The sequence below is a fragment of the Panthera leo genome, chromosome D4 (genome assembly GCF_018350215.1).
Source record: "Panthera leo isolate Ple1 chromosome D4, P.leo_Ple1_pat1.1, whole genome shotgun sequence".
Taxonomy (NCBI): Eukaryota; Metazoa; Chordata; class Mammalia; order Carnivora; family Felidae; genus Panthera; species Panthera leo.
In genome coordinates this window covers 57,042,949-57,059,428 of record NC_056691.1, presented here as the reverse complement: position 1 = coordinate 57,059,428, position 16,480 = coordinate 57,042,949, and the positions used below count along the sequence as shown (strand labels likewise).

The window sequence follows — 16,480 nt, the reverse complement described above, 5'->3', positions numbered from 1 at the left end:
GAGGGGCAGAGAGAGAAGGAGACAGAGAATCTGTCAGTGCAGAGCCTGACATGGGACTTGAATCCACAAACTGCAAGACCATGACCTAAGGTGAGAGTCAGAAGCTCAACTGACTGAGCATCCCAGGCGCCGCTACCTCCGTCTTTTTCTATTCCCATGGTCACCATAGAGTTAATTGAGATACTTGGTCTTTCCTTTCCTTGTTCTAACAATTCATTTAGCTGTTTTTTTCTTCCCCTACCTTCCTCTTTGATTGCTTTGCAGTGTGATATAACGGAGTCAGGCTGACCTTAATTTAAACCTTGGAGCCAACACTTATCAAATGTTCAATCTTCTGGTAATGAGATAATTACTCTGAATTTTAGTCTTTCATCTCTCATGTTAAGATGATCATTTCACCTTGGTTGCAAGGATTATATAAAGTATATCAAACATTTTCTACAATGCCTTTCACATAATATGGACTGTTCCCCCAAAGCATTGTTCTTATCCCTGTTGTCTGTGTGTGCTTTCCCTGACTTATAACAAATCCTCTCATTGCATCTTTAGCCCTGGCTCCTAAAACCATCTCTAGTTGCAAACTCATACTGTGGGACATTTTCTCTTAGGTGCTTATAGCTTCTCAAGATAATCATGTTCCAAAATGGTATTTCTCACCTTCTCTGATTTTTAAATACTTTTTAGATAATAAAGGGAATATATTTTAATATAGGTATATGAATTTATATTACTATACAGATTGCTTAATAATTTTCACAGTATTAAAAAGTTATGTTTTAAAAAAGCTTAATTGGTATTATTTAAACAAAGGTAAAATCTGAGAAAGTAGCATCATGAACCAAATAATAGACATTAAGAGATATTCTCTACTTATTAATCACCTTCTCTGATTTTAAACATATCTGTTCATCTGCATTTCTATAACTTGTTCATGAAATCTAAAAATCACCTTCAGTTCCTCCTCTGATTATCGGTCAGGTCCTAAATATTTCATCTGAGGGTCTCTTGAAGCTCTTTTCTTTTCTTTCCTTCTTTCTTTTTTATGAGAGAGAAAGAAAGTGCAAACAGGGGAGGGGCAGATAGATAGGGAGAGAGAATCTTAAGGAGGCTCCACACCCAGCACAGACCTTGATCTCATGACCCTGAGAGCATCCATGATCTGAGCCAAAATCAAGAGTCAGACACTTACCCGACTGAGCCACCCAGGCACCCCACTATTACTTCCTTTCTAATCCCACTAATATCATCTCAGATTTTTTTTACTTTCCTTTTGGATTCAATATCCTGTTATTTGCTTCTGACTTTTATGAATTATATATTATCCACTGCTGCCCTAAAGCAGAACACTGATCATGTCTTCTTACTAACCAGCTCACAACCTGCAGTGGCTCCCCATGGATTACTGAATGAAGTCCAAATATCAGCCACACATTCAATATGCTCCCATTTGAACCCTAACTATTCTTTCATCTTTCTTTTCCACTATTTACTCTTATTCAAACTGGCCTATTGTACAGTTCCCTAAATATGGCCCAGACTTTTCTGCATCTATGCTACTGCTCACACTCTTCCTTCCAACTGTAATGCCCTTCCTATCAGTCAGAATCCTTCAAAGGCTATTTTAACACAGGCACGCTCAAACTCCACGAATCCAGTGTAGTTTCTTGCTTTCCCAGATCTAGAAATATTCTCCCCCTTCTCCCAACTCCCAATTTCTGTGTCCTCTACAGCCTTTGCATGGGGCCAGACTTGTAAGTAGGGGATTGGATGAACTCGAAAAAAAAAAAAAAAAAGAAAGAAAGAAGACAAGTAACAGGTAAATTTATTATAACTTCAAGACAATTGCTATAAAGAACACAAACACTTTCTCTGGTGATGTTTAAAATCAGCTCTGGGATATGTACATCTCTCAATTAAAATCAATCCAAAGACACAATTGCTTAGCTTAATTACCTTAGCTGCACTACTTCATTAGATACAAATGTAGCAGCCATGAAGTGGGAAGGATCTGTGATTCACATAATCCAAATCTTCATTTTTTTTGTGATGGAGTTTCCGGGCCCCACATGTCAGTTCCCTGCTGGTGATCCGTGTTCTACTACTCTACTTTATAGCAGAAGGCAGAACATTTCTAGTGCTACCAGGACAACAAGCTGTGGGGGTTTAAGTCACTCCAGTATTAATTAGGCTCCCTTTCCCCAAGAGACTAAACTGGGACCATCCCTGGATCACAGTGTCAGCTGGAGTTGTCAAGTGGTTTTCTCATACCATAAAGGGTTTTATTGGGTCTAAGGAGAGTCATAGAAGGGCCAGGGTGAACTAAATTAAACTAAGCTCAAGTTAAAATAATCATGTTATTGTGCTGGGAGCCACCCTGGATTGTGGACAGCTTCTCAGAGTCATTCTGATCCTGGAAATTCGAGAATTTCACGCTTGGAAAGGCACTGGGAGATATCTAATCCATCCTTCCACCCAGAGTAGTCATTCTCTGTGTTTAGCAACCCTGGCCGCCTTGCTTAAATACTTCCTATGAAGAAGAAATTGCTGTCTCTCAAGGCGGTCTCTACATTTTCAGACAGCTCTATTTATAAATTCCTTTATTCATTAAATTTCTCCTGATTCCTGTAAGCCCTGGAGGCAAGCAAGAGCCAAAAGTGAAGCCTGTGTAAGTTCTATCTTTATCTTTTCCCCAGCTGGTAAGTAAGTACTGAGATGAACAAACACCCTGTCCTTGAGTGTGCTACTTTATATAGTACCATCCTCACCTTCCATCATATGGTAATTGTGGTAACTACACTAGGTGCTGTGCACCAGGGTCCTGAGCCCTGATATCTGGCTGATTCACTTACTTACTGCATGAGCAGCAGCCAATAAAATGAATTATGAGCACTCTACTAGTTTCTCAGCACAAATCTAGGACATGTTAGTTTTGCTGCTTAAATGCACTCCACTCAAACTTACCCAACCTCAAAAAAAAAAAATTAAAAAAAAAAAAAAAGGGGCCCCTGGGGGCTCAGTCGGTTAAGCGTCCGACTTCAGCTCAGGTCATGATCTCGCGGTCCGTGAGTTCGAGCCCCGCGTCGGGCTCTGTGCTGACCGCTCAGAGCCCGGAGCCTGTTTCGGATTCTGTGTCTCCCTCTCTCTCTGACCCTCCCCCATTCATGCTCTGTCTCTCTGTCTCAAAAATAAATAAACGTTAAAAAAAAATTAAAAAAAAAAAAAACTTACCCAACCTCATACCCTTTTAGGGATTTCAATTCTCCAATTTCTCTCTCAAAAGTTTCCAGTAACGTTACTTACATTCACTATACACATTTTCATTCTAGCCCAACAATTCCAAATCACATCCTAGTCTGGTTAGTTGGGCCCGTCCAAAGCAAGAGTAACAGTTCTGCTCATTGCAGTTCTGACAAAAGCTTGAGCAAGTGGACATGATTATTCATTTTTATAAGCCTCCTCAGCAACTCCAATCTGAGAATCCTGACAATCCCTGAATTTCAGTAACTATTGATGGATAGATTTCTGAGTCATGCTTGGTGGTCAGCTGTATAGTTGATCTCAAGAAGCTGTGTTATGCTTAACAGGGAGGCTATACAATCCCAAAAACGCATACAGAGATTTTGGGAACCAGATTTTAAACATATCCACCCATGCCCCTGAAAGGAAGTTAACAAGAATCAACATTAATAAACGTTTAATCCATCTATGGAAATTCCTTCAGGAATCTGCTTAAGAGATGAATTATAAATATGCTGATAAGATTAAAGTACAGCCTAAATACATTTCAGCATGGGACTTGGGGTTCCTTTCTAGAAAGGAAGCCATGAAGTTAAAACAGAGCTAATCTAAGAGAAGTTCTACTCTTTAAAACTAACATGTTGGTGGCACAAAAACAGTCAGATCAATAAAACAGAATAGAGAACCCAGAAATGGACCCACAAACGTATGGCCAACTAATCTTTGACAAAGCAGGAAAGAATATCCAATGGAATAAAGACAGTCTCTTCAGCAAATGGTGCTGGGAAAACTGGACAGCGACATGCAGAAGAATGAACCTGGACCACTTTCTTACCATACACAAAAGTAAACTCAAAATGGATGAAAGACCTAAATGTAAGATAAGAAGCCATCAAAATCCTCGAGGAGAAAGCAGGCAAAAACCTCTTTGATCGTGGCCGCAGCAACTTACTCAACACATCTCCAGAGGCAAGGGAAACAAAAACAAAAATAAACTATCAGGACCTCATCAAAATAAAAAGCTTCTGCACAGCGAAGGAAACAATCAGCAAAACTAAAAGGCAACTGACGGAATGGGAGAAAATATTTGGAAATGATATATCAGATAAAGGGTTAGTACCCAAAATCTATAAAGAACTTCTCAAACTCAACATCCAAAAAACAAATCATCCAGTGAAGAAATGGGCAAAAGACAGGAATAGACACTTCTCCAAAGAAGACATCCAGATGGCCAACCGACACATGAAAAAATGCTCCACATCACTCATCATCAGGCAAATATAAATCAAAAACACAATGAGATACCACCTCACACCTGTCCGAAGGGCTAACATTAACAACTCAGGCAACAACAGATGTTGGCAAGGATGCGGAGAAAGAGGATCTCTTTTGCACTGCTGGTGGGAATGCAAGCTGGTGCAGCCACTCTGGAAAACAGTATGGAGGTTCCTCAAAAAACTAAAAATAGAACTACCCTACGACCCAGCAGTTGCACTACTAGGCATTTATCCATGGGATACAGGTGTGCTGATTTGAAGAGACACATGCACCCCCATGTTTATAGCAGCACTATAAACAATAGCCAAAGTATGGAAAAAGCCCAAATGTCCATCGATGGATGAATGGATAAAGAAGATGTGGTGTATATATATACAATGGAGTATTATTTGGCAATCAAAAAGAATGACACCTTGCCATTTGCAACTACATGGATGAAACTGGAGGGTACTATGCTAAGTGAAATTAGTCAGCCAGAGAAAGACAAAAATCCTATGACTTCACTCATATGAGGACTTTAAGAGACCAAACAGATGAACATAAGGGAAGGGAAACAAAAATAATATAAAAACAGGGAGGGGGACAAAACAGAAGAGACTCATACATATAGAGAACAAACTGAGGGTTACTAGAGGGGTTGTGGGAGGGGGGATGGGCTAAATGGGTAAGAGGCACTAAGGAATCTACTCCTGAAATCATTGTTTCACTATATGCTAATTTGGATCTAAATTTTAAAAAATAAAAAATAAAATTAAAAATAAATAAATAAAAAATATATAAATAATTAAAAATGCATCTGTAAAGACAGCATTCATTCACTACCTCTTCCAAACTGGGATTCCTAGGAGGTGGAATTTCAGGAGTCCCTTGAATAAAGGGAAATACCTGTATACTTTCTGAGGTCAAAAACCCATAACTTACGGGTTTTTAAATTTTTTTAATGTTTATTTATTTTTAAGAGAGAGAGAGACAGAGCGTGAGAGCGAGGAAGGGGCAGAGAGAGAGGGAGACAGAATCTGAAGCAGGCTCCAGGCTCTGAGCTGTCAGCAGAGAGCCTGATGTGGGGCTAGAACTCAAAAACTGTGAGATCATGACCTGAGCCAGAGTCGGATGCTTAACCAGCAGCCACCCAGGCGCCACGACTTTTAAATTTTTTAAACGTTTATCTTTGAGAGACAGAGAGAGACAGAGCAAGAGCAGGGGAGGGGCAGAGAAAGAGGGAGACATAGAATCTGAAGCAGGCTCCAGGCTCTGAACTGTCAGCACAGAGCCCGATGCAAGGCTCGAACCCAGGGACCACGAGATCATGACCTAAGCCGAAGTTGGGGGCTTAACTGAGCCACGCAGGTGCTCCCATGACTTATGTTGTTTTAACACACCACCAAGCCTAGCATATACATGTAGTATTGTAAACCTAGAATTCTCCGATTTAATATTTGTATAACTTTCATGAGCAACTGTGAAAGCTCATAACACCTTGAAAATCACTATAGGGGGACTTCACTGAAGCATAAATCTAAATTGGATGCTCTGTGTGGTATGCAGTACTCAATAAGGTAGTGGGTGAGCCTAGCCAAATACTTAGGATTTGCATCTCAAAGATTTTTTGTCTACTTGCTATCATTTATGTAGTAATTTTCATTTAAGATCCAGGGATTACCTACCTTTTCAATTACATTTTACTTAAACTATTTATTTTTATTCAATCATTTCATTCTATTGGAGAAATTATATATTATAATGGTATCTCACAAAGTTAATGATACATGACTATCTCATTCATTAATGGACACACAAGCACACACATATTTTAGTCATGTGGCTCTGAGGAAACAGAAGAGCTTAACAAGTTCAAAGTGGGGGAAAAAGTAGCTAGGGATAAATGTTCAAGGATCAAGAAGGAAGTACAGATAGGAAGAGATTAAAGAAGGAGACTGCTGAAACTTGCTGAAGTTTAATGTAGTGAATAAAGTTATGAGAGGCTCTTAAAGTCATTTAACAAATAATCAAGTGTTATACTAAGAGCTAGGGAATGTAGAAAAGAATCAGACAATATCCCTATCACTGTCTTGAAGAAATTCACTGTCCAGTAAGGGAGACATATGAATAAACAATTGCTCTATAGTGTGGTGGATAGTATGATAGAGGTAAGAGCAGGGAGTCATGGAAGTGCAAAAGAGGAGTATCTAAACTAGATTGTGAGAGCCAGGTAAAGTTTGTTGGATTAGATCCTGAGCTGAGTCTTAAAGCATAAATATAAGTTAGCTTAATGAATATGGAAGACAGAATTTTTCAGGCAGGGCTGAGTAACAACATATGAAAAGGTGTGGAGGGGCGCCTGGGTGGCTCAGTCGTTTAAGTGTCCGACTTCGGCTCAGGTCATGATCTCGCTGCCCGTGGGTTCGAGCCCCGCGTCGGGCTCTGTGCTGACAGCTCAGCGCCTGGAGCCTGTTTCAGATTCTGTGTCTCCCTCTTTCTCTGACCCTCCCCTGTTCATGCTCTCTGTCTCAAAAATAAATAAATGTTAAAAAAAAAATTTAAAAAAAAGAAAAGAAAAGGTGTGGAGTGAAGTACATTGCAGAATGCCATTAAATACTTTAAAAAGTAAGTTAACATAATGAGACTGACGATTTTTTTTAAGTTTATTTATTTATTTTGAGAGACAGTACAAGCAGGGGTGCATTAAATGGCGGAGGGGCGGGGGGGCGGAGAGAATCCCAAGCAGGCTCCACACTGTCAGTGCAGAGCTCTACGAGGGACTCGATCTCATGAACTGTGAGATCATGACCTGAGCTGAAACAGAGTCAGATGCTTAACCAACTGAACCACCCAGGTGCTCCCCAATGGGACTTTTAGATTTGGTTCCTTGAATTTGTAGATTAATTTGAAGAATGGACATGTTTTCAACATGAAAAATCTCCACCATTCATTGTATACATAGATATCAAGCACCTAAGCACCTTCTTTGTGCCAGTCATTATTCTAGCACTTGACATACTGTCCTTGTGGGCTTTACAATTTACAAGTAAAGGCAGACAATAAATAAAATAATGAATCGCTATAAATTATGCTGGAAGGTGATAAATGCTGTGGATAAAAGGGACAAAGAAGTGCAAGCAAGATAAGGGTGATGAGGACACACCTGGGTGGCTCAGTCAGTTGAGTGTCCAACTTTTTATTTTGGCTCAGGTCATGATCCCAGGGTTGTGGGATTGAGCCCTGTGTTAGGGCTCTGTGCTGGGATTCTCTCTCTCCTGCTGCCCCTCTCTTCCCCCTCTAAAAAAAATTTAAAAATTAAAAAAAATATAGGGGTGCCTGGGTGACTCAGTCGGCTAAGCGTCTGACTTCAACTTAAGTCATGATCCTGCAGTTCGTGAGTTCAAGCCCCATGTCGAGGTCTGTGCTGACAGCTCAGAGCCTTCAGCCTGCTTTGCATTCTGTGTCTCCCTCTCTCTGTCCCACTCATACATTCACTCACTCTCTCTCTCTCAGATAAATAAACATTAAAAAAAAAATAAGAGTGATGAGGAGTGTAAGGGTGGGAAGAGTGGTCAGATGATCAATACAGGCTTTACACAAAAGGCAAAATTGAGCAAAAATTCGAAGTGGACAAGGGAGTCAGTCAAGGGGCCATCTGGAGGAAGAATGTTGAGGTCAGAAGGAATAATGACAACAAAGACTGTTTAAAGAACAGCAGGAAAATCGAGTAGCTGGAGTAGGAAGGTGAGGAGCAGAGTGACAGGAGAGGAGAGATCAGGGAAGGTGGGGGGCACATTATGCACTGTCTAAAAGTTTAGAACCTCAACTTTTTTTTTTAATTGAGGTAAAACTTAGTGTTATATTAGTTTCAGGTGTACAATATAATGATTCGACAATTCTATATGCTACTCAGTGTTCATCACAATAAGTGTACTTTGATACCCTTTATCTGTTTCACCCATCACCCCACACACCTCCTCTCTGGAAACTACCCGTTTATTCTCTGTATTTAAGAGTTTTGGTTTTGCTGTTGTTTGTGTAAGGACCTTGGCTTTTACTGAGTGAAATTGGGAGCCTCTGTATTTCATCCAGGAACATGCCTATGTTTTGCCATTTTTTCAGACCATCTTTTTGTCCATCAATAAAGTCTTAACGTTTTCTTCATATAGGTTTTGTGCATTTCTTTTTATGTTTAGTCTTAGATATTTCAAGATTTTGTTGTTAATATGAACAAAATCTTTCTTCCATCATATTCTCTAATTGGAAATTGCTACTGATTAATAAAACTACTAATTTTTATATACTTGTTATGTATCTGGAAGTCTCTTAATTTTCATGAAGAGGTTATCAACTTTACCCCCAGCTTAGGTGGTTATTAGTATCTGAATCTGCTCTGTGCTCTTAACACCACCTTCCCCATATACTGGTGCCTCAAAAATTCTTAAAATGTACTAGTCTCGGGGTATCTTTCTAAGTCTTTTGTCCCAAACCTGCTCCATTGCATCTATTAGGATGGCTGCTACTAAAAAAAAAAAAAAAAAAAAGTACTGGCAAAGATCTGGCGAAATTAGAATGGCTCGTGCACTGTTGGTGGGAATGTAAAATGGTGCAACTGTTATAGAAACAATATGGTGAGCCCTCAAAAAATTAAAAATAGAATTACCATACTATCCAGCAATTCCACTTCTAGGTATATACCCCGCCCCCCAAAAAAAATCAAAAGCAGGAACTTGGAGAGGTATTTGTACCTCATGTACCCATGTTCATAACAGCATTGTTCATAATAGCCAAGGAGCAGAAGCAATCCAAATGTCTGTCAGCACATGAAAGGATAAACAAAAGTGGTATATATACATACAAAGTAATATTATTCAGTCTTAAAAAGGAAGTAAGTTATGACACATGCTACAACATAGATGAACCTTTAGAACATTATGCTAAGTGAAATAAGCCAGTCATAGAAAAATACATACTATATGATTCCACTTATATGGGGCACCTAGAGTAGTCAAATTCATGGAGACAAAAAGAATGGTGATTGCCAAGGGCAAGGGGTTGGAGGAATGGGGAGTTAGTGCTTAATGGGTACAGAGTTGCAGTTTAATAAGATGAAAAGAATCTGAGACGAATGGTGGTAATCGTTGCCCAAAAGTGTGAATGGACTTAATGCCACTGAACTGTACACTTAAAAATGGTTAAGATGGTAATATTATATAAATTTTACCAATTCAAATTTTTTAATTAAAAATTTTTAAATCTGTTCCATTAATAATTTTGTGTTTCTTGTTGCTACTCTTTTATTCTGTGAATTTTTGTCCTTTGCTTTGAGCTCAACCTTCCTCACGGACCTTTGTCTCCAATGTTACCTTTGTCTGGGCCTGGAACTCCTTGAGTCCCTCAACATTCACGTTTGTCCAGATTACGGTCCCTTTATTTGGGAGCTCTTGTTAGCCTACTCTTTTTTTTTTTTTTTTTTAAGCCAATCTTCCTCCTAAGACCCCCAAGTTTGGGCCAATCTCACTTCCAAAGAAAGATCTGAGAAATAAAGCACACAAGGGGCACCTAGGTGGCTCAGTCAGTTAAGCGTCCAACACTTGATTTCAGCTCAGGTCATGATCTCATGATTTATGGGATCGAGTCCTGTGTCAGGGTCTGCACTGACAGCACACAGCCTCCTTGGGATTCTCTCTCCCTCTCTGCCCTTCCCCCACTTGCATGCTCTCTCTCAAAAATAAAACAAAATAAAAAAAGAAAAGAAATAAAACACACAGTTCTAGAATATACGCTATCTGTATTCCAGGTATAACTATGAACTTAATGCTGTTTAATATAAATCAAGAAATGAGATTTATGGAGAATTGCTTGAAGGATACATAGTTTATCCACTGCCTGGAATCAGTTCTCTTGTGGTTTGTTTTTGTTTTTTTTTTTTAGTAACCTATATACCCAACGTGGGGCTTGAACTCACAACCCTGAGATCAAGAGTCACATGCTTTATTGATTGAGCCAGCCAGGGACTTGTTTTCTAAGCCAAGCCTCCATAGATGAGCTCTAGAAACTTTGTGAACCATGTGAAATTGTCTGTAAAAACCTGTGCATTTTTTATGAGGGGTCCCAAGATTTTAAAAGTTTTCAGTATGTTCTATTATCCACTCTCCCCCCAAAATAAGAATCTATATAGTCTAAAATTTGTTATTCCTTGGATTGCAACAGATAATCAAAGCCTTTCCTCAACTGAAATGTTCTGCCCCAAGTTCAGAATGGCTTTTACTGAACAATGCTTTGGCACTATGCCAACTGCCTACATGGAAAGACATTAAAAAGAAACAGCCTTAGTTCTAAAAAATGTGTTTAGGGAATTACCAAAGATGGGCACAGATCGGCCTGCATATCTCAAGATCTTAACCAGATAATAGGTCTGTATAGGCAGAAAAATGCTGATGGTATCATGAGACAAGAACAGATTATGAACAAAGCCAAGGAGAATGAAATTCTTTAGGTAAGAACTGAGTCAAATCTATTAGCAGCACTAAAGGTTCTTCCTTCAGGGGTGCCTGAGTGGCTCAGTCTGTTGAATGTCCAATTCTTGATTTGGGCTCATGATCCCAGGGTCATGGGATCGAGTCCCATCTTGGGCTCTGCGCTTAGTGTGGAATCTGTTTAAGATTATCTCTTTCCCCCTCTGCCCCTCTCCCCTGCTTGTGTTCTCTAAAATTAAAAAAAAAAAAAAAAAAAAAAAAGGAGTGGGGTGTCTGGCTGGCTCAGTCGGTTAAGTCCAACTTCAGCTCAGGTCATCATCTCACGGTTCATGAGTTTGGGCCCCACATCGGGCTCTGTGCTGATAGCTCAGATCCTGGAGCCTGCTTTCAATTCTGTGTCTCCCTCTCTCTCTGCCCCTCCCTGACTCATGCTCTGTCTCTGACTCTCAAAAATAAATAAGCATAAAAAAAAATAAAGTTTCTCCCTTCATAAATGTAAGTATGGAACTTGGAGAGCCACTAATGCAGATACTAATGAATCTTTAGATAAACGCATGTAACATTTTACATATACATTAAGTATACATAAAGAAAGGTTCAAACCACAAAACATTATGTGAAATTTGTAACAACTCTCCCTTCCCAATTTCAGAAAATTCTCTTTTATGTAGCTCTCACTTTCCTTGATTTAGCTAAAATCCATCTACCCATTGTTCAAAGCTCAGGTTTTTTGTTTTCAAAAAATATTTTATTTATTTTTTTAAAGGCTCCACACCCAAGAGTTGCATTCTGTATCAACTGAGCCAGCTAGGCACTCCGTCAGCTTTTAAAATTATGACAATAAATGTAATTCAAATAGAATTGCTTTTGTTTCACTAAACTGAAAACCATCCCCTCGCTTCCTCACACACACACACACACACACACACACACACACACACACTCACAGCTCTTTTACTGTTTTTATAATTCTCCAAAAGCATATCTACAAAGAACTATGACAAAGTTTTCCTTTTGTTGGAGGCAACCCTCCCATATAGCCAAAAGTCATTTGGTTGGAATTATGTAGAGAGTTTGGTTCCAGACCAAAGTCTAAGCATTCTCCAAAATAGCACCAATAGAAATTGACTAATATTAATGAGGCAAACTGTGATACTTAGGATGCAAAGTATATGGTCTGGGATTGGAGAAATGAGTTAAGTTAGATCTCTATAGAAAGAGAAAGAAATTCAACAAGACCCTTTTGATTGTCTTATCTTAAGCTCACTTGGTAAATGAAGGATGTCGAGAGGAGTGTTCAAATCATGATTCATCTTACTATAATATCCATAATTACAATGCAATCAATGAGCCCATTGAAAGTCTCTGTTGGACTACTCCTATTTCTCCCTAGAAAGTTCACAGATGAGAAACATGCTCTCACCTTTACTTTTTGCTAAAGACACTTTATACCATGGCTATCACAGCAGACCTTTGGCTTTCTGTTTAAACACCTTCAAAATTAAATCACTAACCTGTCTGCCTCAAGTCTTTAGGTAGAGTATTCCTGTCACTGCCCCTCTAAAAAAAAAAAAAAAACCACTCAAACATTACTCTCTATGTAAATTAATGTGAATTACTATCCTCTGTGGTTATAACCAAAGACTTTCTGGAATAACCTCAAGTTCAATTCTGTATTTTTTTCTTCCCACCTTTGCAGCAAAAATTTTTTTCAAAAGCCAGGTCAGAGGGAAGTCAAATCTGAGTCCTCCCCTAATAGGTTTCTTGGGAGATCCAAAATTGTAAGGAGCTTCTTGGTGGGCTTCAGTTCAATCCTTTAAACACTACTCTGAGAGCATAAGTGATCAATTTCTTGGCTTTGTGGATAGAACACTGTATGGTATAGTACTAAGCAAATATCAGTTCTGATGTTGAAGCTGAGCACTTACCTGAAATAAAAGGTTTTATGTATTTCATTTCAGAGAAACACCACCTAAGGATAAAACAAAAGCTCCTGATTAGTCCAGGCCCTGCTGATATAATATTTACTATTTATCAAAATTTACCATGTCCTGGTCGCTTCACTCTGTGCTTTACATAGATCACCTTAATTTTCACTAAAATCTGGGCCTAGAAAAAGGGTATTACTCTTTCCTACAGATGAAAAACCTGAGGCCTAAGATAAAGTGGCTTGCTTAGGGTCAATACAATCAGACAGCGGTAGAATCACAGTGGTAGAGATTTGAATCCTTGTTTGCCAGACTGCTCTTGACCACAATTCTGTATCATCTCTCTTGTACACTTGGCACATGAAGAAACAATTGTCAAGTGCATTTCTAGGACAGTAACTGAGAACTGTGGTTATGGTTCAGAAGTATAAAGTCTTAAATGCCCACATGCTTCTCTTTCATAGATCTGGCACTGAGCTCAGGAGGAAATCCACTATTATACTATGTCCCCATATTTCAGCATCCCTTATTTCTTTATTTTTGACTCAGAACCTCCTACAGCAATCTTCCCCACAAGCATGGTCCATGAACCAAATGTTTCAAAAACATGAAAAGTCTCTGAAAAAACAAGACACCTGGCCCCCACTCTGGATGTACTGGACTCAGAATCTTTCAGTATCTCAGAGGAGTGACAACAAGAAACTCAGGAGGTCCTTTTGCCTATAAAATTTTAGACTATTCATTGCCTTGCAGCAAAACAGCTAGCATAAATGAAAGGAGGTAAATTGAAAGCTAGCTTCAGTAATAATCAGTCTGACATTGGGTCAGATTGGTATTAAGAAAAAGATAGGACAGAGATCTTGTGAGAAGGCATAGAGTCACAACATTGTTTTGAAGCTGGAAGAGATCTTGGAAATTGTCTAGTCTAATGTTTTTAACAGCATTCCATGGAGGCTTAGGAGTTCTAAAATGGGATATTTTAGCTTCTGCAGAAGCTCCACTGGTAACCTGGAATTTTGTGTAAGATCATATCTTAATAATGGTTTTGCTGATTTAAACAAACAAAACAAACCTTGGTTGCAAACGAGGAGTTAAAAAATTTTTTTTGAGGTCCAGCTTTCATCCCAAATCAATTAGATCAAACTTATGCTAGTTAATACCGGGCATCAGCATTTTCCAATACCAGGTGAATTCAGTGTAGCCAAAGTTAGGAACCACTGTACAAATCTGCTCTGTGCTTCCTCACTTGAAATAAAACAAAACTAAGACCCAAAGAATTTAAAGGAGGTTTGGATTGAAACCAGAATCTCTTGACTTCTAGCTCAATATACTGTGTTGTACTCTCCACAATCCAGAATAAACCAATTATTCCTCTAAGACAGAGAGTACAAAAATCAAGATTATTACGTAACCTCACATTTACAGAGTTCTCTGGACTTTAAAGAGTACATTATATTCTCTTTTTAGATTCTTATAAAGATACTGTGAATTAGATAGGGCAAAAACTGTAACTGTTTTAGACATGAGGAAATCAGAAGTCAATTAAGTTAACTCACAGTGGCTTAGAAGTAAGGCCAACATTAAACTCTTTATCTTCTAATTTTGGATTAAGTAAATCTAATTTAGCAAGTGTTTGAGTGCCTCATATGTGTTAGTTAAACATGGCCTAAGATGCAAAAATAAGACATTATCCATGCCCTCAATTAGTGTACAAACTTCTTAGAAAAAACAGAGATAACTAAAATACTGTGCTGTCTGGCTTATCCCTTGGACTAGCAGAAGCTGAAAACATTCCTTGATTGGCCTCGATAATGAAGTCCAATTCTCTTCAAATTCAGTCTGTGGCTTCTAATTTCTTTCTGGCTATGGAAACTAATTTTAGAGAACTCAAGGGATTTGTACATAGCTATTGCACCTGTAGGCAAGGCCACAGAGCTGAAAAATGTTTTGATGGGGGAGAGAAGATGGGTGCAATTTCAGTGAGGTTCATTTCATAATCTCTGAAGCCAAGGATATGATTCAGCAAAAGACTGGTATATTCCAAAACAAAGGACTGGATGGATAAGAAAGAGTATTCACATAAATAATTATTTCCTTTTCCACAGCATTTTAATAACTAGACAGCTTACAATTTATGTTGAAGATAAGTACTATACACCAAAGGGGAAAATAACATGTAAGAAAGAGTATTTCTATCAGTAATTCAGAGTGGTGGAGAAGGTCACAGATGGACAGGAATGTTCAGACAACTTTTGCATGAGGAATTCATCAGACATTGCAAAATGTTGCCATCCATATTTTACTACATAAAAGATAATGAAAGAGCCAGGAAACCATGTTTTATTTATGAACTGAAACAAGTTGGCCAAGAATGGTCTATCACAGTTATTCTCAAACTTCAACTTGCATCAGAATTACCTGGAAGGCTGACTCTCATAAACTTCTGATTCAGCAGGTCTGTGGTAGGGCCCAGTGATTTACATTTCTTACAAAGTCAGGTGATGGTGATGCCATGGGTTCAGGTCTCACCATTTGAGAACTGCTGGTTTATCATAAAGTCCACAATATACTAGATACACACAGGTGTGCACACTTGCTTGTTGCAAATTATGACAATTTAGTTAATTCTCTACTATTGACTTTGTAAATTATACTCTCCCCATCAACCTAATGGCCAACAGTAAGACTAAATCAGGACGAAGTTACAGCTAGTCACTTAAGAAGACCATCTATTTAAGAGCACAAATGAATAAGTTTATGAAATACATGTTTGGGTACACAAAAGTGAGGTACATCTAACAACTAGGAAATGACATTGCCCTTTAAAAGCCTTTACTTATCTTGCAGCAGACATGAATTTTGTTTCTTCTGCTTAAGAGAACACTCTTTGGACCTCTCTATACCTTAAATGTTACCCAAGATTCCATCCTCATTTTTTTTTCTCACTACTCTTCCTGAGTTTTCTTAACTACCCCCCAGCTTTATTTATATCAATGGTTAATGACTTTGTTCAGCTTAAGAAATTCCTTTGAGAATATGATTAATGCTACAGACTTTCTTCATAAAACTAAATGTACACACCTATATACATTTTACATCAAATTCAAGACATTCAGAGATTTTTCACTCAAGTCCAAAGGCCCCAGGTTAAGAATTCCCTATCTGTATGATCTGTAATGATTCAAACATCTATATTCTTCAGCCTTATTTTTTATCCTGAGTTTCAGTATTACATATCCAAATATCTACTTAACATCTGTTTTTGGATGTCACACAAATGTCTCAAAATCTATAGGTACTGGGGCGCCTGGGTGTCTCAGTTGGTTAAGCGTCTGACTTTGGCTCAGGTCAAGATCCCACAATTCATGGGTTCAAGCCCTGTGTCAGGCTCTGTGCTGACAGCTCAGAGCCTGAAGCCTGCTTGGATTGTGTGTCTCCCTCCCCTCTCTGCCCCTCCCCACTCATGATCTGTCTCTCTCAAAAATAAACAAACATTAAAAAACCTTTTTTAAAAACCTATAGGTACTGAGGAATGACTGCTTAATATGGATGGTGTTTCCTTTTCGGGTGATGAAAAAG

At 38.7% G+C, this 16,480-nt stretch overlaps 1 protein-coding gene across 6 annotated transcripts in view; it reads right to left on the bottom strand.

Moving 5' to 3' along the window:
* Positions 1 to 16,480, bottom strand: part of LOC122205554 (phospholipid-transporting ATPase FetA-like) — a 107,251-nt gene that overhangs the window by 87,125 nt on the left and 3,646 nt on the right. For 5 of the 6 annotated variants that reach the window (XM_042914020.1, XM_042914019.1, XM_042914015.1 and 2 more), the window contains exon 2: positions 12,902 to 12,945. In XM_042914020.1, coding sequence (XP_042769954.1) covers positions 12,902 to 12,929 — 28 coding nt within the window. In that variant the 5' untranslated portion in view covers positions 12,930 to 12,945. Of the gene's footprint in view, positions 1 to 12,487; positions 12,520 to 12,901; positions 12,946 to 16,480 lie in introns of those variants that run through there. The other variant, XM_042914017.1, reaches the window with a different exon arrangement.